The sequence below is a fragment of the Syngnathus typhle genome, linkage group LG1 (assembly GCF_033458585.1).
Source record: "Syngnathus typhle isolate RoL2023-S1 ecotype Sweden linkage group LG1, RoL_Styp_1.0, whole genome shotgun sequence".
Taxonomy (NCBI): Eukaryota; Metazoa; Chordata; class Actinopteri; order Syngnathiformes; family Syngnathidae; genus Syngnathus; species Syngnathus typhle.
In genome coordinates this window covers 18,302,685-18,325,408 of record NC_083738.1, presented here as the reverse complement: position 1 = coordinate 18,325,408, position 22,724 = coordinate 18,302,685, and the positions used below count along the sequence as shown (strand labels likewise).

General features: G+C 42.2%; 1 protein-coding gene across 1 annotated transcript; it reads right to left on the bottom strand.

Moving 5' to 3' along the window:
• Positions 1-10,212: 10,212 nt before the first annotated feature.
• On the bottom strand, positions 10,213-21,726 carry LOC133163425 (BTB/POZ domain-containing protein KCTD16-like). The gene is made up of 2 exons (XM_061293308.1): positions 20,454-21,726; positions 10,213-11,467 (listed from the first exon to the last, which is right to left on the bottom strand). The coding sequence occupies exons 1-2, from the start codon at positions 21,250-21,252 to the stop codon at positions 11,016-11,018; spliced, it is 1,251 nt and encodes a 416-aa protein (XP_061149292.1). The 5' UTR covers positions 21,253-21,726; the 3' UTR covers positions 10,213-11,015.
• Positions 21,727-22,724: the final 998 nt, after the last annotated feature.

Here is a 22,724-nt window from a genome sequence, read left to right as displayed (position 1 = left end):
TAAAACTACAGAGAGATGCCTACCCAATTAGTGGGTTAGCATTTTGTGTCTGTGTGTGTGTATGTGTGCGTGCGTGCATGCGTTTGTGCGTGTATACATGAAAAATAGTAAAAAATAACCCAAATTTGGGTCAAAAGGGTCATTCCTTTTTTGACCCAAATTGGGTTATTTTTAACCCAGTGGTTTAAATATTAAAATCTGAAGCTATCTTTTAACTACATTCGTCTCTCTTTGCAGTCTATCCAAGAAGCTACTGTAAATTACAGTTGAGTACTTTTCTGCAATCCCTTCCCATCATGGGATAGACGAACTCCATTAATGACCCCTTCCGGCTTGCTGTGTCCCACTCACATGCTCACGTGGGACGCAAGCAATTTCCTGGCGTCTTGCGCAGCTGCAGCACTCCGGGTCATGTGACGCCCCACCTCGTTGTCGTGCGGCTGCACTTAGGTAACTCACGCTGAGAAAAAAAAGAACCCGCAGGACTGAGAGGCGGGCCTCTTGTACGGCGAAACTACACCTGAGCCAGCAGCAGCCTCCCTGTTGCGTGGAATCGACCGGCGTCGTCTGCAGGAAGCAACAACAGTGCTCAAGTGTTTTGCTATGCAAATGCTCCAGCAGCTGTTTGAGTTGGAAGATGTGCATTAGGGAAACTAAATATAGGACGCGCGCACACACACACCTCAGAGACGGCTGCTTCCTCTTTGCATTTTGCATCTCCACCTCTGTTTCTCTCTTCACCAACTTTTCCCGCTGGTCATAAGTCAGGCTGTGTATGTGTCTAGCCAGTCCTTTCCTGACATAAAAGACTTGAAACATGATATCACTTCCCTTCACTGTGGTCCATTATTGAACCTGATGAGAGAGCAGAGCACTCAAACGCAAAAAAATGGGAAGTCTTGCTCCCATGGCCCTGAGATCAAATTATCTGAGAGGCCCACAGAAGTTCATAGTGAACGCACAGAAAGATGATCTTTTTTAAGTGTTTATCATGTGATAACCAATCTTAATTAAAAAATGATCACAATCAAGCCTGCCTTTTGAAGAGGATTTAAAAGTCCATCATTTAAATCGTTGCCTTATTCATTTCTTATGATTAGTTTGATTTTCACTGTCTGTTTATTGTGCACACTCGTTCTGCGCAAAGCAACTGCACTGTGCAATTTATTCCGACTGCTTCGCTCTTCAAAATTTTAAATTTGTATTATTCATATGTGAAAGTAGAATGTAGCATCCACAACAAGGAGCCACAGCAGAGTCCGAGACCTTACTGAGTGAGCAATCAGAGATTATTTTAGTATGGGGAGACATAGCATCACATGCTTCACAGATTCCAAAATTGTGTGCGTTCATTGGGCGTTAAAACCTTTATTGCACTAGCAGCATTATTGTGGCATGCCGTGTGTGCACATGAAAGTAATCTATGCGCACAACACAAGCAGTCATGTATGCTTTGATGTGCTGTTTGTGTGCCTAATTCCCATCCAGAGGGCAGTTACATGCGATGTTGTAAATTTCGGTACATTTATTGGTGTTTATTTAGTCAGCTGCTCATAGAAGGGGCATTTTCTACATGGGCATTTTTTTATTAATCATAGACATTATTATATTATTAGTGTTTTAATGAATAATTGAATGAATTCTTTGGAGTGACTGTTTATATGGAACGGGCGGTGCTCCTGTTTTGGTTAGCCACAAAGTTAAAATGCTGTTATTTATTCAATTCCAATGTCTAAAATGAACTTGCCATCTAGTGTTGAACGAAGAGAATGCAACGACCCAAGTTCCAAGCACGTGCACAACGATGCCACAGAGAGACTGCCCCTTGCAAGCCTACTACAAATTACTTTGGCAGCAGTACAAGCAAAATGTCATCACAAACGACTTCTAGAATTCATTCAAGTGACAAAACAAGTGCTGTGCATTTGTAGTTTATGCACATTGATGGACTACGTTCGCTAAATTTGTCTCCTTTGGGTATCCGTAGCTGAAAGATGGTGGCGAAATACGTCAGGTGGAGGTGTGACCCAAGTCAATTACTTGACCCGCAATTAAATAAAAAATTACGTTAACGTAATAGAACACATGCATATTATTGAAATTAATAATTGATTTAATTGATCATGTGGAAATTGATATAATTTTATTTTTGATTTAATTGATCATGCCCTTTTAAATGTGTGCATGTGAACAAATAATTAGCAATGTCCTTTATTTATGTATCTTATTTGAAAGACAAATTTACTTTTTGTGGGGATCAAGCGGTGTCTTTTAGATGGACAGAAACTATTTGAGAAAACATAGGCTGAGTAGTAACTCCCTAATTTGAAATATGAATGGAGATTGAATTTCCACATTTTTATGTCTTTTACAAACACAGTGTCGTTGTTTAAAGGAAGAAGTAAATCAAATCATCTGTCGGTACTGGATCATGTGTTGTAAAGTATGTCAGAAATTATCAAGGTGACACCAAATGCCATCCAGAAGCCAGATCATGAACCGTCTGGTTCTTTGTTGACACAAAGAGGTCTGCACCATCCAGGTTATCCTGAGAACTTGCTTGACCTTGGCTTGGCTTGGAATGCACAGTTCAAGCCAGATGTTGATGTCCTCCGCTAAAACGGAATTGTTTGTGTGGCATTAAAACAAATGACAGGCAGAGAGGCTGAGCTATGGATATGAGAACAGATGGAATCAGCGTTACACGTGAGGCTAAGCTTTGCTCCTGCTCCATAAGAGGCTTGCACAGCCGTAGCAAAAGAATTTCATGGCTGTGGATGATAATGGACCGCGGGCCCTGCCCATGATGTTGACTAATTATCAGCTTCCTCGTTGAGGCACCGTATGGCAGCCGGCCAGTGATTTGAAATCCAAATCAAACTCAATCACCTCAGCTTTTGGGGGTCGGCGGGATTATTTTTTTGTGTGTTGCCATGGCAATCAAATTCATTCCATCCAGGCGTTTCCAGTTGTGGTGAAGGATTAGATGGGAATGTCAGACATCTGTGTCAAATCCCTCTCCAGCTCATTTCAGCCGTTTCTTGTGTTCTTGGATGACTGATGACAGGCTTATACTTCCAAAAGAAGTCACTTTCTACTTTCACACTCTTATTAATTATTTCCCCTTCTCCTGGCTTCCTAGTTTGCTGCCTGAGGTGCTCTGGCCTTTGAGATAAATACCATTTGCTTTATGGCTGAATGGTTGAATAATGGTGTGAAGTATGGGCTAAATGAGAGTCGGACGCCAGAAATGGGAGTAATCTGGCCCCTCGTGCCGAGCGGTGACATGGGCCGATGGGGATTAATGAGCAGGCGAGCGAGTCAACACTGTGGGAAGACTGACAACGTGTTTGGCTTTGTGTTGTTCTCGCCGGCCGCTGCTTTAAATTCTCCTCATACCCGGAAGGCCTGCTATTACCACATGTGACAAAAACAACAAACTCCACAAATCCAGGGAAAGGCCCGGCCCGCAATTTTAGGTCGTTCCGAGGCGTCATACGGAATATTTTGGTGCTCACGTGGAAATTGGCGAATCACTCATTTCCAAAACGAACCTCAGCTCTTAGTGGCGAGTCTCACGAAAATCTATGGAAAAGAGAGAATTTGTTCACCTGGGTTGGTTGGTATGGTTGCATTCCAGTATAATCCATTATGCGCAACAGGGGACCCTCTGGAATAATTATTGGACTACTTATTCATTTTTGAAAAACTCAAAAGTGGTCTGAGGTAAAACCACCACAGAGACACAAGAAATGTGATGTCAAGATAATTCAGGGGGATAAATCCAGAGGTCAAGAGGGCATCTAATGAGAGTAGCAGAGAAGAAACACAACGGCACAGGAGAGGGCAGTATGCTCGTGACATGTTTAGCGCATGCTCGGTAATCATCAATGTTAGTGGGTCAGACGGGCATGAACACCATCTGTGTACAACATCTAATCTCCGGCATCTTTAATCTGTCACTCCACAGGCAATTTCAAGGGATTCTTACATGCCTCTTGTTTGTTTTTGTTTTTGCGAGAAACAAATAGCTGTAATAAAATACCTTGTTCTGTGCTATATTTATTTGTAATTTTTTTGGGGGAGTATATCAAACAATTAAGGTCCAACTGATATGGATATTGCGGGGCAGATGTAGATTCTAATATTTGCCAAAATAAAATTCCGATAACCGATTAATTGGCCGATTATTAAAAAACAATGTCCTTTTGTATTTACCTTACAACAAAAAGAAAAACCGACCATTTGTCTTTATTTTATGTTGTTTGAAAACCACCTGAGGCGAATGAATATACGAGTCTCAAATAAAACTGTTAATGTTGTGTCAACCTCGAGATGTTGCTGTAACGCCCCCTCCGCCCTCCATTCTAACGAAGCTACAATCATTTTAATGATGCCTACATTATTTGCACATACTATGTTGTGTAGTAATGATTTTGCCGCCCCCTCATGTGAAGAACAGACGCTGGCGTTCAAAGAGAGCGAGAAAGAACCTTCCTCAGTGTCAGCGTGACTCTGATGTTCACATCACACATGGGCTGGATAAACGATTCGCTGTAATTAAACCTGACCCCCGCCCCTCCTTCTCCGTGTCTTGGTTGCCTTGGAGTCAAATTAAAATCAAATTATTTAATACAGAGATTACCCAACCCATATGCAGGGATTGCATCATTGCATTATGGAGTCAGGTTTTCCCAGTGCTCTTGTTAAAGAGCAAAACGCTAAAAGTGAGGCTCTGCACTCTAACAATGTTCCAAAGAAGCAAAGTACCTGAAGGTATTTGTGGAACTTTTATCAAACAGCCTAAAGGTAGGATATGCATTTATAGGTCACATTACATTCTTGATTATATAAGTAGCAAACAGTTGAGTTTGACGATAAATGTTGCGTTTAACTGTGATGTTAAATTCAAATCAAAGTTTGCACATCCTTGTTCACTCTCCAATAACACCACAGCTGTTCCTGCGTTCGTTGTTTAGTAACATTATGATTTTGCCAATTTACGGCTTAGTGTAAGGCTATTTTTTACCCCCTGCAATATCCTCCACCTTTGATTTATAACTGCTGCCGTCCTGCTCGGAGAGATGCTCTTCCCAGTGATCAGGAGCAGCCCTGAGAGGTGATTTATGAGGGATGGGATTTCCGGTCAGAACGGCCTAATTGAGAGTCTGTAGTCTCCAGAGCAGTCCTTGGGAGAAGGGTTAGGGTAATGAGGGAGAAAATGACAAGTCCAAGACACTTAGGTTGTATAGTAAATGAGCCTCGCCACAGCTGCAGAGTGGAGGCATTAAAAACAAAGAAAAAAAAAAGTTAAGGACATCACATCCCTTTTTTTTTTTTTTTTTCTCAACGCACTCTGGACTTTGTCCCACAGGATATTGTTGGTGAGTGCAGTGAACTTCCACCCTCCCCCAATTGGGACATTCTGTCTCATTAAGAGCTTTCTACTCGCCTTTACAACTACACACAGTCACAAATACTAAAGATGCTACACTATTGGACCCGTACGGACCATAAGTGGACTCCAATAAATATATATATGGTATCAAAGTTTAATTTATTATCAAGACTGCAGTGCAGAGTGGAGTACTGCTGAATAGTTCCAGGATGGCTTCCAGGATGCTTCGAGTTATAACTAACAGTGAATGCCGGTGTCTGAGGATGTCGATGAGTGTGTGTCGGTGGCAGTAACTCAGTGCTGGCGCCAGTGGAGCGAGCTGAGGGAGCACATTGGGCGCCAAACAAATGGACAAGCACACTCAGTTGAGGACTGCTGAAGTCAGCACTACAGAGTGACACCTGCCAGTGTCGATGTGTTTGTGCATGCAATAATGTAGGGAAATAATCACATTCAATGTATGAGTTCTATCGAATATTCCACCAGTGTAATAAAGATGAGCATTATTGTGTTTGTAAAAGCAGATTTTTTGATACAGTTCTTGTACTGAGTCCTACATAGCAAACGTGCTCACGTTCAATATGGAAGTAGAAGTACCTGTGTAAAAAAAAAAGTAAAAGTAAAAGTATTCAACTCCTTAAGTGAAACAGACACACAAACCATTCATAATTAATTTTTTCATTTATTCATTTTCGTAGTACTCATACTAGAAAACAGAATTACTTTAGCATTGGCTCAGCATTTTATTGTATCAAAACTTGATAACTCACTAACAAAAGTCATGCTAAATTACCAGTTGAAATATATATATATATATATATATATATATATATATATATATATATATATATATATATATATATATATATATATATATATATATATATATATATATATATATATATACCTATTACCTATTGATCACAAATGAAGCAATACACTTGTACATATTTTTTTGAACAAAATGAATTTTTGAATGCCAGATGGTGATGTGTTTTTGAGTCTGGCCCAAGACATAACACATTTGCCATAAATCTGCATTTCAAATCGCCTACATGTAAAAAAAAAATAAGGCCGGCAATAGAAGTGGGTGACACTTAACCCAGCCTGTTCTAACCCAACCCCTACTCTGCCAATAACATAAATCCCGTGCAAGATCGGGAGCTGGGTGCAGGGAGACTCAGTGTAAATATTCCCGAGGAGGTTTTGACGCCAATTAGACTGCTCCTCTTCCCGCGCTTGCAGCCTGGCAGGAAGGCCTCATGCAGCATTCGGCTCCCACTCGTCTGTCAGGGTTGATGGTGATGACACTCGTCACCATTTTTCATCATTCCTTTCCTTGGGTACGTTTGTGAGTGCTCCCACACAGTGGACATGGCAGAATCAGGCCGAAGGAAAAAATAAAAAATAAATTCCTCAATGCACTCAGGTTATAAATTTGTGTCCCGGTGAAAAAGCATTGATTGTATAATGGAACGCCTTAGGACCTTAGGCTTAGGTGAAACCCAACGTGTTCCTGATTGATTAGTTTGAACCTTTGCTGTAACGAATCATGGAATTGTTGCTGGGTCAAACTTCTGACATCACAAAACCTTTACCAATTGATTTGTTCATGAGATTTGTCTTTTTTAATAAACATTCAAATTTGTTTAATTTGTTTTTAGTACTTTTAGTATGACAACAGGTCAAGTGAATTTGGAAGTTTGTTCCTAAATACATTGTAATAATTTGAAGATAATATTTAAAAGCATGTGCAAACTGATAAAAGAACCAGAGCTTGACTGATTTAATTTTTATTCTAATTGACAAAAATTGGGTGATTATTGAACACATGACTATGTAAAGCAAAGATAATGACATTTAAACTGCTTTAAGGGCCCAAAGCAATTTCATTCATTATAGGTATTTTGTAATTATTCGTCCAACTCATCGGTTATTGGTATACTTGGTAATCTTTCAGATTTGGCAGGGTCGTTCACAACATTCTTTTCACTAGTGTGTCGAAATTATAAGACTTTTATTTTCACTTTACAGGGACTTGGATTTATGGCATCATATTTACAGCAGTATTTTTCAATCTTTATTGCACCAAGGGACATATTTTAGAAAAAGCTCACAGAGCAGCATCAAACAACAAGGTCAGACAATAGTTCTACTGAAACACATACAAACGCAGTCTCAATCCACACAATGATTTAGTTTAATGCAAAGCTGAACCTTCGGCATTCGCTGTGGTGATTTTTAATCGTGCAAATCAATCACTAAGATGTGAGCCTGAGGTGGATTTGGAGGATTTTAGGTCCTGTCATTAGTCAGCCAGATTTTCATTCACTTCCCTCGTGCATATTCAACTCTGATATGTCACTTGTCTAAATTTAGATGAGCGCAGAAAAATAAAGTGAGATATTTATGGAGACCATGCTGCAAGCACCTTGTCTTGGAGCTTGGAACTTCTTCCACATGAAAGGGACAAGTTGAATATTTCATCTTTCTGTTGCAACTTCCCAGCTGTGAAATGATCCGCTGTCTTGATGTGCAAATCCAGACAATATATTAGCATGATTCACAACCACCAAGACGCAAAGACTTTTCTCATAATACACGTCAATCCCATCATTCACTATAAAACAAATAAAAACCCATTTGCTTGGCTTTACATCATTATTCTTGTGAATATGTGAACAATCATCTTGTCTGCTCGCCTATTTCTGATGAGCAGGCTAATTCTCACATTTTTTTAGTCCCCACAGCCTTTACAGTAATTTACTTTTACAAAGACTGTAATCACGCTGTCAGCGATGGCTTGTACTATAAGAGACGTTGTGGGGAGTGCAAAGTCGGCCGGCGGCCTTGCTGGATAATTGCAGCCGGCTTTCAGCGCCGGTGATGTTTTCTGATTTAAGATTTAATGTAACTTTGCATCCAAGAAGAGGATGCCGGTTATCGATCTACTATAAAGCTTGAGAGGTCTGGGTAGGATCTGCGCTTATTGATCTGTGGAGAAAGCGGAGTGGCAACGGCCACAGTCAGGTGCTTGTGTGGGATCGGCCTCCAAGGTCAACTCGCACCGGCCGGGTCACACCTTGACGAATATGCACAAAGTCATGGATTTATTTATGTTTTAATAGCCTATTAGGATTTCACAGTGATAGGAGTTTTACAAAGTAGAAAGAAAAATGCCATGGAAAGCAGATTAGGTTTTGATAGACTCTTCAAATGGCTTTGGAAGTGGATACTTTTGATTAGTGGAGGGCCGTGCATCTGCGCTTTCGGTGGAGACGAACTCGACTTAATCCACCTCTTAATGCTGCCACTATCATGTCACAATTATAGAAACCATCAATTCCACACACACACACAAAAATGCAATGTAACAGCATACAATTGGGCCATCTGTATCATCTGTTGCGGCTCACAACCAATATTTATCTACGAAGAAGACAAATAAATAAAAAAAGAAAGATGTAAAAATGAATGAATGAATAAATCAACGAATATATACATACATAAATAATACTGAATACATGTTTGTTAGGATTTTTGTTAACTTTGGATGAACAGTTTTGACATTTCAGTGCCTAATCAAAATGTTCAACTCTGTGAACAGAAGGGTTGTGGCAGCACAATAAAGTGTCTTTTGCTAAATGTGGATATTGTCACGTTGCTGCCTAATGCAGCCCTTCCAGCATTTTTCATAGTCATTGAGGACACTGTCTGTCCCAGGAGAGAAGTACTGTTTCATCTATCATCACACAGGCTGTTTTAAGGCTACCCAGCATGCCGTATGATCCCCAGGCCACGCTCTTTGTAGATGCCACGAGGAAACTAGCAAGTGCAGAAGACTTTGCTAAAAATAGTCAAAATGTGATGCGTCTAGTTACAAAGTCTGTGCACCCTTCGTTAGGCGCCGTTGACTAATCTAATGGTGCAGTGGTATCAGACATTCTGCCTTTTTTTATTGTCAATGTGAGATATTAAATTACAATATTGTATGTTCACTATTGTAGATGGTTTTTTTTGTAGGTTTAATTTGGATCCACAATTTTTTCAGACCTTTTTTATATTTAGAGTGGAGATAATTTCAATGCTCAAGCAGTGCAGTTCGCATGTTTACATATAATGTTTCGTAAAACATTGATAAAGCCACAGACCTGTTTGTATTATTTGTCTCAGGAATGAGTTGAGGCAGGGCGACCAAATGCAGCTTGAACCAGGAATTATTGAAGGGAAAGGGAGTTGGAAGGGAGGTAGGTGGGGAACCGAATACACAGATAGAGACTCACGCCCAGCAAACAGACAGACCGACCGACAGAAGTCCACTTGGACAAGGTTAAAATTCTGACCGTGATCCTGCAGACAGACCGGGGGGGGGGGGGAACCAGCCAACAGGAACACTGGGCACGGACGGTAGACGCCAACAAGGAGGAACACACGGGCAGGGTTTAAATACATCAGGTAACAAGAGGGAGCAGGTGACAGACATGACCATTACGAAGGGGTGTGGCTGAGGGAAGTGGAAAGCCGAGCGTGCTCTGTCACGGGCGTGACAATTTGTGCAATCTGACTTTTGACTGGCTGATTTACTGACCAATCACTTGCATGGACTTCTGCCTCCATTTAGAGTTTAAAGAGAATGAAGGGAGCAAGTTAACAGTTCTAATTTAACTACATAAACTGTATTTGATATGAGTTCATGGTTCATTTGTCTCTATTATAGCATCAAAACATTTTTGTATGATAAATCCGATATTGTCTGTCAATGAGTTTGATTGTAGTGCCTGCACCAAGAAGGTTCACCATCATTTTTACCCTTTTATTTGCTTTTATTCACACTTACAATCCAAGATGAATCCAACAGCCACTTGAATCACATACACATCATCAATCCAAGACACAATGACATGAGACAAAATGTTTTACAATGGCAGACAGAACCAGGCAGTGCTTTCACCATCCGACCACACCATCTTTTGTGATATTGCATAATTACGATAAGAGTGAAATGACATGCAATGCTGTTGTCAAAGCCTATTACAAGTTTGTGTTGTCCGTGGAGCAAAGTGAACTCAAAGCACCATCAGCGTGTGAAAAAGGGACAAGAGCACATCGATAATGTGGTATCTTGACAAGATGTTGCCCCTGAGGTTGCTTTGTTGCTTGTGGCCGCCTTTGACGTAAAGAGAGGTGAGTGATGTGTCATCCCCCCTCCCCCCCTAACAGGAGTAACCTGATTCATACGTGTGCGTATCATACATGGTGCTACACTTGACAAATCAATGGCTCACACAGCCTTGTGCGACCCTGCAGAATCTCGCTAAAAATAGTGCTTGCTATGAACTGTGGTTGTGATGCACTCTTTCCATTGGGATTCTCTGTAGAGGTCGATAGATACATAAGAATGTCAACGGGGAGGCATAAGTTTCACCTCAGACCAGATTCGTGTGCTCGCGTATGTGTGGTGGCGATGCACAACATCGTGGAGCAGTTAGAAGTTTGAATGCCAAAGATTTTCAAATTCCAAGCTGCTCTTTTTTTGGTGGGCATTTTTAATAGTAAAGTGTATCGTTGTGGGTGCTGACTATAACCTGGTGACATGACGCCGTTCTCCACTCCATCCTCAGAGCCGGTATTTTCTCAAGAGCTCCGATTGCCACATGTACTTCCGCTCCGGAAAGCGATCGGGAATCCTAATGCGACGGAAGTCCTGGATGCATTTCTCCAGCTCCTGCTCAGGTGTCATCTTCTCCTTGTTGGCTTTCCTCTTGGCAGCCTCTCGCTCGCGGACCCCGAAGGTCCTGCCCCGCAGCATGTCAGTCTTACGCCGCATCTCTGCCTGCTGCATCATGTGAGCGGGGACTTTGTGCATGGGTCGGTCCAGGGACTGGATGTTGGGGCGTCGAGTCACGGGGCCGCGGATGACGGTCCCCTGAGGAGAGCTGGCCTCCGACTGGGTCTCGGAACAGGAAGTAGAGAGCTCGTTGAAGGAAGTGCCGCTTTCTCCCTCGCGCTCACTTTTGTGGCTCTTGCAGCAGCAGTCGCAGTGTGAGGATGACCACCGTGAGGGCCCACCTATGTGACACGCACACACACATTTATGGTTTTAACTTGGTAGCTGTGATGGTTCGGCTTTTAAAACACATCCAATTCTTGTATGCTATTAACATGATTAACATTATTCAGATGATAATCACTGATGATCATTCATTCTTTCTTTCCTATTAGAAATCTCCGATAACGCCACAAAAAGTCCCAAAATGGGTTGCTTTGTTGCTAAGTCGAGACAGGAACTAAAATTCATCTAATCTATTTCCATTAAATAAACCACAGGTGTCAAACTCAAGGTGTGGGGGCCAGCATCATTTTATGTGGCCCGCAAAGACAAATCGCGCAGTGAATTTATGTGCCGATATGAAAATTGCAAATCGTATTCACTTTTAAGAAACATCTTTTTAAAATATTTGAATAGTTTTTACGAATGAATTATTCATCAGCTTATACTGAATATAATATGAAGCGTTACATACATTTATTTGGGTTGACAGTCATAATGGCCCACCGAAGGAAACTATGACTACCACGCGGCCCGTGACAAAAATGAGTTTGACACGCCTGACATAGGCTTACACCAACTGCTACGTATGTCAAGAGCCAGGTGTGATTAGCTCCCATTATTGTTCAGCCAGGTTGGAGCTCTGTGATTCACTGAGCGCCGTTTTTTTTTTTTTTTTTTACCCCATTCAGTCAAAGTAATGCGGGGGAGTGTACCACAAAGCAACAACGGGGCATGCATTTCAACTTCACAGCCCTCAACCTTTCTTCCTTCAACATGTCCTCCCACGTTGTCAATTACACAGATGAAATAAGCTTCTTTTACTGCCTTGTGAAGATACACTCACTATTTTCCATGCAATCAGAGATAAGAAGGTACAGTTGTAGGGTCAACATCCTTTTATAAGAAATAGAATCATCCATGCAAGCAACACCCTTTAATGGTCTTTTTCCAATATGTTGATATGTTCTCAATTGCTATGATATCACATTGGGAGCAATAATTTGTCCATTAGCTCCTTGTGAATGGAGTTCAAGGGGGGGATTTGAACCTTTCCGCATTCACTGTAATAATGACCTTCTCCTAGACGCAATGATTATATTGAAACGATAGTAAGAGAGTCACTAACAGCTTTTTAATGGCTAATCCATGAGTAAAGAGGGCAATCAGCCCCCCCCCCCCTGCAGAAAATGAATCGAGCCCAGTCCAGCAGACGAGCAGCACTCGGCAAATGGATGGAGGCGCTTGAGTGACCGGTATCCAGAGGAAGGGGGCGGGATTGTGAGTATTGTTTCTAAATGGATGGAGGTTGGAGTCCGGGCGGTGGGGGGCATGAAGGCAATACGCCAACTCCCAATGATAGCTGCGTGCAATTTTCAGAGTGAATTGTGACCTTAAAATCAGATGATGTGTACACTGCATGTGAAACCGGTGCAGCTGTTGAAATGTCAAAGCATTTGGCACGAAGTGCAATTCTGTATTTTCAAATCTCGAGCTTGCCTGAGATTGAAGTTCACTCACTTGACTTGATGTACAATTTTGTTGAGTTTTGTTCAGAAGAGGAAGGGAAATGCCACTAAAGAATGATACCAGGATACACAGACATACATGTGGGTATGTTTAAACAAGTGGGCGTGCATTGTCTGAAATCTTTTCAGGGAAGCCATTGATCGCTATGTCTGTGTTTTTAGATCCATACAGCCTCTCTTAAGAGATCCTGTTACCGCCACAATCAGAGACAGGGCCAGACTCTGCTTCCGCATTTCTCAACAATACTAAGCTAAATTCTCTCTTTAATGAGAGCAGGAACACTTGTCCTGACAGGAGATGGTCTTGTTTCATCTGCTTGGATGCTCATTAAAATGACACTTTTTAGCTGGTAGATTGTCCTAAATGGCAGAAGAAGTAGGACATGACGTGCACCGAAGGCAGGGGGCTCAGACAAACGCAAATGTCACTGCGTTTGTTTGCTTGCCTCTAAATTAACACACTTCTTGCATACAGTCCGTCATCATGAAAGCAGTTGGGGCTTGGCCTGAAAGAATATTCTATTCCGAATGCGCCTTCGAAAAATAGCTTTCATACAAAAGGAAAACTACACGTCAAACTACATGTCATGCACAGCGACATGTGTCATGGGACTTTATGAGATCCCAGCTCGGTGAACAGCAAAAGATGAACTATACATTTTTTTGCAGCTTTAAATAGGGAACTGGGAATTACAGGTGCCCTCGGGCAAGCCACTGAACCCCAATGACTATTTTTTGGCCTTGTTTGTTCCATTTTCACTCGAATTAACGGCGGAATAATTTTTACAATGACTTTGTCTGCATTATCTTGTCATATTTGCCCAAGTGAGCACTTCTGCCCTCTTATGTAGCCTCGAGGGACTAATAAAGCAGTCCTCATCTTTGTGATGAAATGGTAAATGGGCTATACTTGTGTAGCGCTTTTCTGGCTTGGCTATTCAAAGCGTCTCACACTGCCTCCTCATTCAACTACCGAGTGTCTTGCTCAAGAACACTTTGACAGCCGGGGATCGAACCCCCAAGGAGATCCATTGAGTAATATCCATTGAGAATGATTGCACTGAATTAGACAAAACGATTCTACCTCGTGGGTGTCATCATCGTTAAGTGACAGTGGGACTAAGTGCTGGCCTCTCATTTTATCACAAATTTGAACTTTTGTCAATGTATTTTACCACCCTACACCAGCGCATCATGTTTTGGAGTCATGCCGCAATCGAGCCTCTGTTGACTTTGATCGGAATCGGGCAAAAAAAGTCTCAAAGTTGGGTAAGCGTGTCGTTGACACATCTTGTGGGTGTTACATCAACAGTCGCACTTCAAGACTGTCTTCCAAGTAACCTCATTTACCAGGTAAATTGCAAACGGCCTCGTGCCCTTCTGTCTCATATCTGCACAAATACATTTTAGCTTAGCTAGCGGAGCCTCGGGAGGAGTGTCGTTTACATGCTTGTTAGCTTACGAATTAGGTCAGTGTGCCCTTGCAGCAGCGGGGGGAAAAGCTTGCCTTGCAAAGTGACCGGCCTTATAGCAGAAAAGAAATCCGTTTGACCACGACGGTCCTATTTGCTGCACAAGCATCTCTGCCGCAGCTTAACTGATTGTTAGCGCACGCAGCGTCTTGTAATATTTGCATATATTTGAATGTGTCGATATAAAGTGCTTACCCTCAGCCAGCCAGTGGAGCTGAAACCAAGACACTGACAAAGAGTGACGATATTACACGTGGGGGATCTCATGGGACTCATCAATGCTTTTTTTAACAGCGTAATCACGTTTCAATAATCCTGGATTTGTTTGTTTATTCATTTCGGCCTCCAAAAAGCGAGTCTTAAAGTTCCAGATCAGAGTGCAAACTATCAATCGTGTGATTCCTTCATACTTTGAAATACAAATGATTGGCTTCTAATGATTGATCCAAATATGTTGGAGTCTGCACATTTCTGATCAAAACCATTTACTGCCAAGGTGAGGCGGCACGTCTACTTGAAGTGATGTAGTGCAAAATGGCAACGGCTCACAGCCGTGACTTACTTCTGACCATTTCTCAGCCAGCACAAGTGCTCTATCAGAAGTGGATGAGTTATTCATGGCTGCCACCATCCATCTGTCTGTCAGAGGCATCGCCAATCCATTCTGACTCCAAACGAGCTGGGCCCAATCTCTGCCTGGGAATGGATTCCATTCCTCCAGAGGTAAGGGACTCGAGTCACATGACTCAAGTCGACTTACAGAAGCCGCTAATGTTATGACTTGCGACTTGCTTGGCAAATACCTTGAAAGACTCCACTTGACAAGTCAATTTGTTTACATAGGAGTTTCTGAAATATTTCCTGCCTTTTGTTGTTGAAAGAAAAGTCGTTATTATTTGAGTTGTGCGTGACACCAGTATAATTCGGGGCAACCACGCGGGGCTTCACCGTATTCCTTTTCTCTGGCCAGCATTGTATGACTTGATGAAGCAGCCCTTAAACTAGGTTACCCTTCATCTTTCCAAACTATGTCTCCAGTGGATGGCTGTAGACAGGGAAACATTTTGGGATCCCAGATTGCTTTTTAATCAGCCAACACCCTTCACGTTCCCCAGAGATAATTAGTGGTAATAAGACTCTCCTCAAATGCCAGCTGGGAGTTTTGGAATTCTAAGTCCTAACAGGAATAATATCACCACTGCCAATGTGCTTATTGTGCGGGGTGACCTACTTTTTTTGTGATAACTAACCCTTTCAGCAGTCCCTCTGGAGTCTGTCGAGATGCTGCTACCCGAGGGTCTTTATTCAAATTCAGGGGCATTACACTGGAGGTGTGCCTAATACCTTACTTAATGCCTATAGTATCTATTTTGGTGACTTACAGTACATCTGGTATCACTGCGCAGGCGCAAACTCAAAACATAAACAATGACAGATAATCGATCAAAACAATTAGCACTGACTGCAGTTAGTATTGTAAACCAAATATTTCATATGATAGCATTTATTTGGTCTGGGCTAGCCGGTTCCCTCCCTCTCTTTCCCCATTCGTGACGTAATGCACCTCAGAAGTTTTGTGAAACTTTTATTACATCTAACACACAAAGGCATAGCATGGTGAAAACTTACTATTTAACTTAACAGTACAGCAATTAACATTCTTAACTGTTATTCAAGTGTAAAACTTAAAATAATGAAGCACTATAATCAGGTCCCAGTCAATTCCACCCTGAAGTCTGGAATGCGTACACATCACCAGATGCTGGATTTCATCGCTGGTGATGCTCTGCCAGGCCTCTCTGCTGCAACTGTCTGCAATTCCTGCTTGTTTTGCCTGGGGCATTTTCCATTCACTTTTGTCTCCAGCAAGTGCAATGCATGCGAGAATGGGTGATGGCCTTGGTCATTGCATAGCACTGCACTTCTTTGCCTTCAAAAACTCTTGGTTGTTTTCGCAGTCTCGGAATTCCTCCTGGGTTTTTTTTTTATTCACCACTCACGACAACAAATCCAGATCAACCGGTTCCATCGTTTAGGGAATAAAATTATTTTAAGAAGCCTAAAAAGCATACTGCTACTAGAACATATTAAACTATTTGAAAACACACACGCATTTTGTTTGAGGCTGTAAATACATATTTGTGTATTTATACCACTTGGCTGTTACGAATGAGTACCGTATATCTGATTTGGGTCACTCAAAGTGTGCAAATTCATCCCACTGCTATCTACCCACTCAGCCATCAATTTTTCCACTCACCGGTCAGTTGGAGCCAGTCCCAGCTGACTATGTGTGAATGGCAGACTTGCCGATTGGTCGGAGGTCGGTCGCAAAGCACAGAAACAAGTTACGTTTGTACCTCCAGTCAGTGAGAGAGAATCAATTCTACATTGGATTGCAGTGTCAAGCCTGCCATTTAGTATACTCGCAGTGACTGCTGCTAACTGCTTATGACACATTTGTTGAACAGTTTGTTGAAAATGGCCCCACAGGGACAAATAAATAATTGAAAGGATGCGCAATTGCTCAAATGAGGACTTCATCACTATCAGCTACAAAAAAAAAAACCCAACAAGCACTTTTTTGATAAATGCCTTGATTCCCCCTCATCATCACCCCCCCCCACACACACCTAGGACAGATTCTGCTGATGGACTCGTTCATTTAGTCAGCAGGGGACTCTAGAGCGAATATAAAATAAATGGCAGTTGAGCATCTTAACTGGTCCCTTGACTAACAACACAGATTGCGCAATACTGCACTAATTTGATGGAATGGAGTGAAGTGAAGACTGAATTGAGACAAACCTGCTTGCAGGAAAATGGCACAAAAGATGTCCTTAATGATTTCAAAGAAAGAGTAATATGGAGTTGACACTATTGATTTTCCCTTTCTATTGTTTCCTCTTTTATTCTGACCCAAATGCCAAGTCATACAAGTGAAACACTGACTTACAATAAGACTATTTTTGTTCTTTCTCCTTTGACCAATTTGCTTCTGTAAATGTAATGTGCAATTATCACTAGTTAGCTAACGTCTCTTCAGATACGCCGCTTGCATAAACATTTCCGTGTGCCTTGTTGTGCACCGTGAGTGTGCGCAGTTTTCACAATTTCAAAGGTTTTAATTATTCAAGCTAGCAGGGTTATTAATAGCACCTTTCTCTGTGGTGTGTCAACTTTAAAAGACATTTATTTTTACTTTGGAAAGACCTTACGTACACAGTACAGTCAATGCAATTTGAAATGGAGGGTGCCTGCCCGAGGTCATTCAATGTCTCACGTTCAGAATCAGGTTGCAGCGTTAGAAAGTGGCTGCTGAGCAATGTGCTGCAGTCTAAATATGACAACTCTGTCCTGGCCCCGGTCGCGGTGTCCTATCACGAATCACAATGTGAGTCGCCTATCCCATGCCACCACCAGCAAAATGGGATGATGTCTTTTTATTTTTTACCATGACCTTTGCTGTTATATATCAGTGTTTTTGTTCCCTCTGCCTTTTTTTTCTGCCCCCCTTGGCCAGGCCTCATGCAACTTTTAGTTTCTCATCCCTCTTGCTCATCCGCTCCGGCCTCAGTCTGCTCACTTTCCTCTTCCCTTCTAGCCCGAGTCTTTACATTCTCTCTCCATGTTCCTTTCTTTTCTTCTTAGAATTCATTACTTCCCTCAAGCAGCTCTAGAAAATACACCCCCTCTCTCGAAGCTTTCCATGAACAGAAAGTGGGGTTAACCTACACCTGGAGCTGCTCTTTCATGTCGAACGACTCACATGCTGTTGTGAAGTTCAGCTCGGGCCACTGCACCTTTCAAATCTAGGCTATTGTAACATTCGAGAGAAGTCGCATCACTCACTCTGTTCTCTGCACTTCCAACCTGAACACGCTAACTCGTTTTTTTTTTTCTTCTTCCTGAATTCCAAAGGGAAGCATTCAGAACAATGAACAAAGTGATTTTTAATTGGCCATATGGTCCTACTCTTCCTTGCAAATATGGCATATTTGAAGCTAAATCTGGCTTCTGCTGATGAAGAACTCCAAGCAAAAAGCTGATATGAGAGAATGCACCACAGACTTTAGTCTGTCAGATTTGAGTTTTTCTCTTTTTGTGCTGCCGACTGGTGCTATATAATTCATAGGCACAGTAAGCATTTATGTCTACGTATGACACATGTACTTGAAGTGCAGCACAATTATGACTCAACCCCTCCAAGCATCAGTTCAGTTTGAAATGCTGAGCCCTTTTTAAACCGATTGCTAAACAAAACAACAGTCCTTCAGATAGCCTAGCCTAGCCTATGACTCCAAAACATTTATTGATCTTGTTTATTGAATTACAGATTATTTATTACATACAGATACATGAAGACATTGGAAAAAATAATGGCACGTTAACATTGTCATTATTGACAATTCATCATTATTGAGGGAAAAAAATCACAATTTTATTATTGTTAAAAATGATCAAGGTCTGGTTTTGTCTTACTTAATTTTTTTCTAAATACCACCTATCCCAGTTGACCTGGGGCAAGAGTTGGGCTACACCCTGGATGCGTTGTCAGCCAATTGCCGCACTAACTACCATTCACACTCACATTCACTTAAGGACAATATGGAGTTGTAAATTAGCCTAACATGCACTCTTGTGCTGTAAAAAGAAAAAGGGACTATATTCCGCTTGGGACGCCTTGCTTTTGCGGTTAGGGGTTGCACATCCATTTGTTTGTCCGGGCTCGGGACACTGCCTGGAAATCAGAGCTGTGATGTCTGCATGAAAGGCAGCAGCATGCACCACCAGTGCAATAAAATTGGTTGTCCAGTGTTCTGGAACAGATTGGGTTCTACTTCAGAGACTGTGACGTACATTTATGGCCCTTGTTCTTATGCGATGTTGACCGAGTTGCATTGTGTAGCTTGCTGTGAAAGTAGCAAGTTCCAGTATTTGGGCCACGTGACCTAATGTGCATGTTTGGGGAATGTGGGAATCCCATCACTAGAATATGCGAAAACAAGCAAACGGATTCAAACTCCAGAACTGTAAGGCTACTGTAATAATACACTCTAAAATCTGTTGAGTTGAAATTTAACATGGGTCAAAAAGGCACCAATCCAAGTTTTTGGGTAAAATTGGATAAATCACAAAACAACCCAAAGTATTGGGTCATTTTTGTAAAAACAAAATTCCTACTTCAAATAATGACATGATTGTGCCAATGTTTTATGTGCTGTGTTCTATTGCATTGTTATGTTCTGTAAAGCGCTTTATAAGCTTGTTAAGCGAGTTATTGTATAGATTGTATGTATAAAGAAAAAAATGCTTTTATTTAAAATGACTTGATTGAATTTTCTGTGGGTTATTCATTTTACCCAAATGTTTTGGTTCAAGGAAAAAGCTAAAAGATCATTTTTTTGACCCACACACTAAAAATAATTGCGTAAAATTGTTTTTGTTCAAAACAATCCAATGTTTGGTGAAATTGACCCGTTTGTATAGGTCTGTCCAATTTTTGCCTTAGCAATTCCAAAAATTGATTTTTTTGACCTAAATATGATTTTTTTGGGCCAGTTTCAGAGAATGAATGAATGAATGAATGAATGAATGAATGAATGAATGAATGAATGAATGAATGAATGAATTAGTGCATGAATGCATGAATGAACGAACGAATGAATGAATGAATGAATGAATGAATGAATGAATGAATGAATGAATGAATGAATGAATGAATGAATGAATGAATGAATGAATGAATGAATGAACACCCTTATAACTGCTGGGTTAAATATTTTCTAATGCAAACTGGGTTGTTTTTAATCCAGCGGTTTTAAGGGTGAATGAATGAATGTGTTTTTTTTTTTTTATGTTTTAGAGTTTAGGTCTATTTGCAAGCATACAGAAACACCAAGAAAAAAACCTATGGAATGAGCTTTATGGTATGGCTGTTGCCGATGAGTGTGCACGTACGTGCATGAGTGTGTTGCGCGTGCGTGCGTGCGCACTCGACTCACGGTAGAAGATGTACTGCGCGTAATTGGACCAGAGCCTATCGTCCGCGTAATGAGCGACAGAAGAGGCGGTCAGGGAGGAGTTGCAGGCCACGATGTGAAAGCCGCTTTCTGACAGCATGTCAAACGCCCTCTCCGGATGCTTGAACTTGAGGTAAAACCGGCAGGTGTAGCGGTCCGGGGGACGATCCGCGTCTCTATTCTCGTTGAGCGCGTCGCCGAAGACCTCCTTGGCCAAAGCGATCCTGCTGCTAATGCAGATCCTCGGCAACTTTCTACTCTTGGAGTTGGGCTCACTTTCTTTGCCTCCCGCCGCTCCTTTCAGAGCCACCGTGATGTAGCCGTATCTCCTGTCTAGTGAGTAAGACGGGTAAAACCTGTGCTCACTGCCCACGGACGCATCATCCAAATCGCTGTAGTCGTCCGGAAAGAGTTTGGACTCCTCCGACGATAAAAGTTTGGCTAAATCTGGAAGCTGGAAGTATTCCGCTTCCCGTTTCAACCTCCCCCTCTCGGGGAAGTGGTCCGGGAGGACAACTTGCTTGTCCCGCAAGTAATCCAATACGTACCGAAACAAAAAGCCGTCTCTGTCGATGAAGTAACGTCCTCTAAAGTCCCGGGATAGGTCATTGGAGGAGCCCTTCTTGTTGGAAAACAGCTTCCCGAGGAGGGAATTTGGGAATGCGGTCAATGTGGCGTGGCGGGTGTAGTAGACCTGCCCGCCCACGTTCAGCTCGATGACATCCGATGGAGGGCTCTGCGCCGCGCCGGGCTCTTTGGCGGGTTTGCAGTTTTCGCTCATTTCCCCCTTTCCTCTAAATCTCGCTTTGGAATGTAAGTGGGTGGGTAGGTAGGTGGCGTCAAGTTCAGGGCGCGCGATGTAGATGCATGCTGGCAAAGCACTCACAAGCCGAAGCCTCAGTCATCAAAATCCAAGGTGTGTCCCTCGTTTAAATCCTTTGAGTCCGTGCGTAAATGTGCGCATCTTTTTTCAACGCAATCGATCATCACGAGCTCATCGGGTTACGCGCATCCACTGCGATACCAGACTACATCATCTTCACTCTGTAACTCACCACCATCAATAAAGTATAAATCCTTTTTTCGGAAGCGTCTTGTTTTCTCACGGTTCAAGATCAGTGCGTAAAAGTCACAATTCCACTCTGGCTGGACGCCGGAAGCTGCTCGTAGAGGTAATGGATGCAAGTGGGACTCCGGTGCGCACCCACATCCCTCCAAAGTGCTGAGTGCGGCCAGCAGACGGTTTAAGATCATGTTGAGTCAAGCTGTAAACGAGAGAGAAATTGGAGAGAGAGAGAGAGAGAGAGAGGGAATGGGAGAGCGAGGTCCAATAATGTCTTACATCATCTTAAAGACAAATGACATTTGCATGACGAAAGATGTGATGTGTGTGGGTTTAAAAAAAAAAAAAAGAAATCACCCAGACACTGGCGACCTGCAGGAATTGCGACTAATGCGGTTTTATCATCCTGCCGTGCCCATTTTAATCCTGTTACAGGCTGTCCCATATTTACATGTGCGCTTATAACCAGAGAGAGAGAGAGAGAGAGAGAGAGAGTGGAAGGGGGGAGGGAGGGGCTCTTGCGCTCATCATCAGTGACAGCTATGTGGCACCAAACGCAGCCTGGGCCTCACTGCTGTCATTAAACATCTGGTTTATACTTTGGAAATGAAGTCAACCCAGACGCTTTTCTCTCCGTCACCCAAATCGCTTAATTGAAAAAAATCCATCTGATCGGCATCATCGATTAATATTTCGTCCTGGTTTCAGGACCACGGACAGATCTAAGGCAACTCTGCATCCTCATTCGTATTCAAATCTTGAAGATCAAACTGACTCGAATGCATTAACATGGTGGGCTATATCAGGGATTTTGATGCTTGCTGGTATCCCCACCAATATGGATGTATAGGTTCTTGCCGATCCCTATAAATTAGATTCATTGTTATTGAGCCAGCAGATTGGACTGGAGATTGAGGTTGAAGAGCTGGTCGCCATTTTTGACAGGTTTCCAGAAGTTGAAGTACATTTAATGCAACATTGTGAGAAAATGTTATAGCTCAGTGGGTAACTGCTCTCTGTGGACACAGGGATTGGGGTTTCCAACCCATCCCATCAGGTATCCTATGTGGAATCCATGAAGAACAATTAGACACAAACAACTGCCAACATGGAAACAAATCAACTGCTCATTTTTCTGCCTTTTTTTTCAATGCCTGGAGCGGCATCGAGCAAAGGAGAGGCTTTTACTG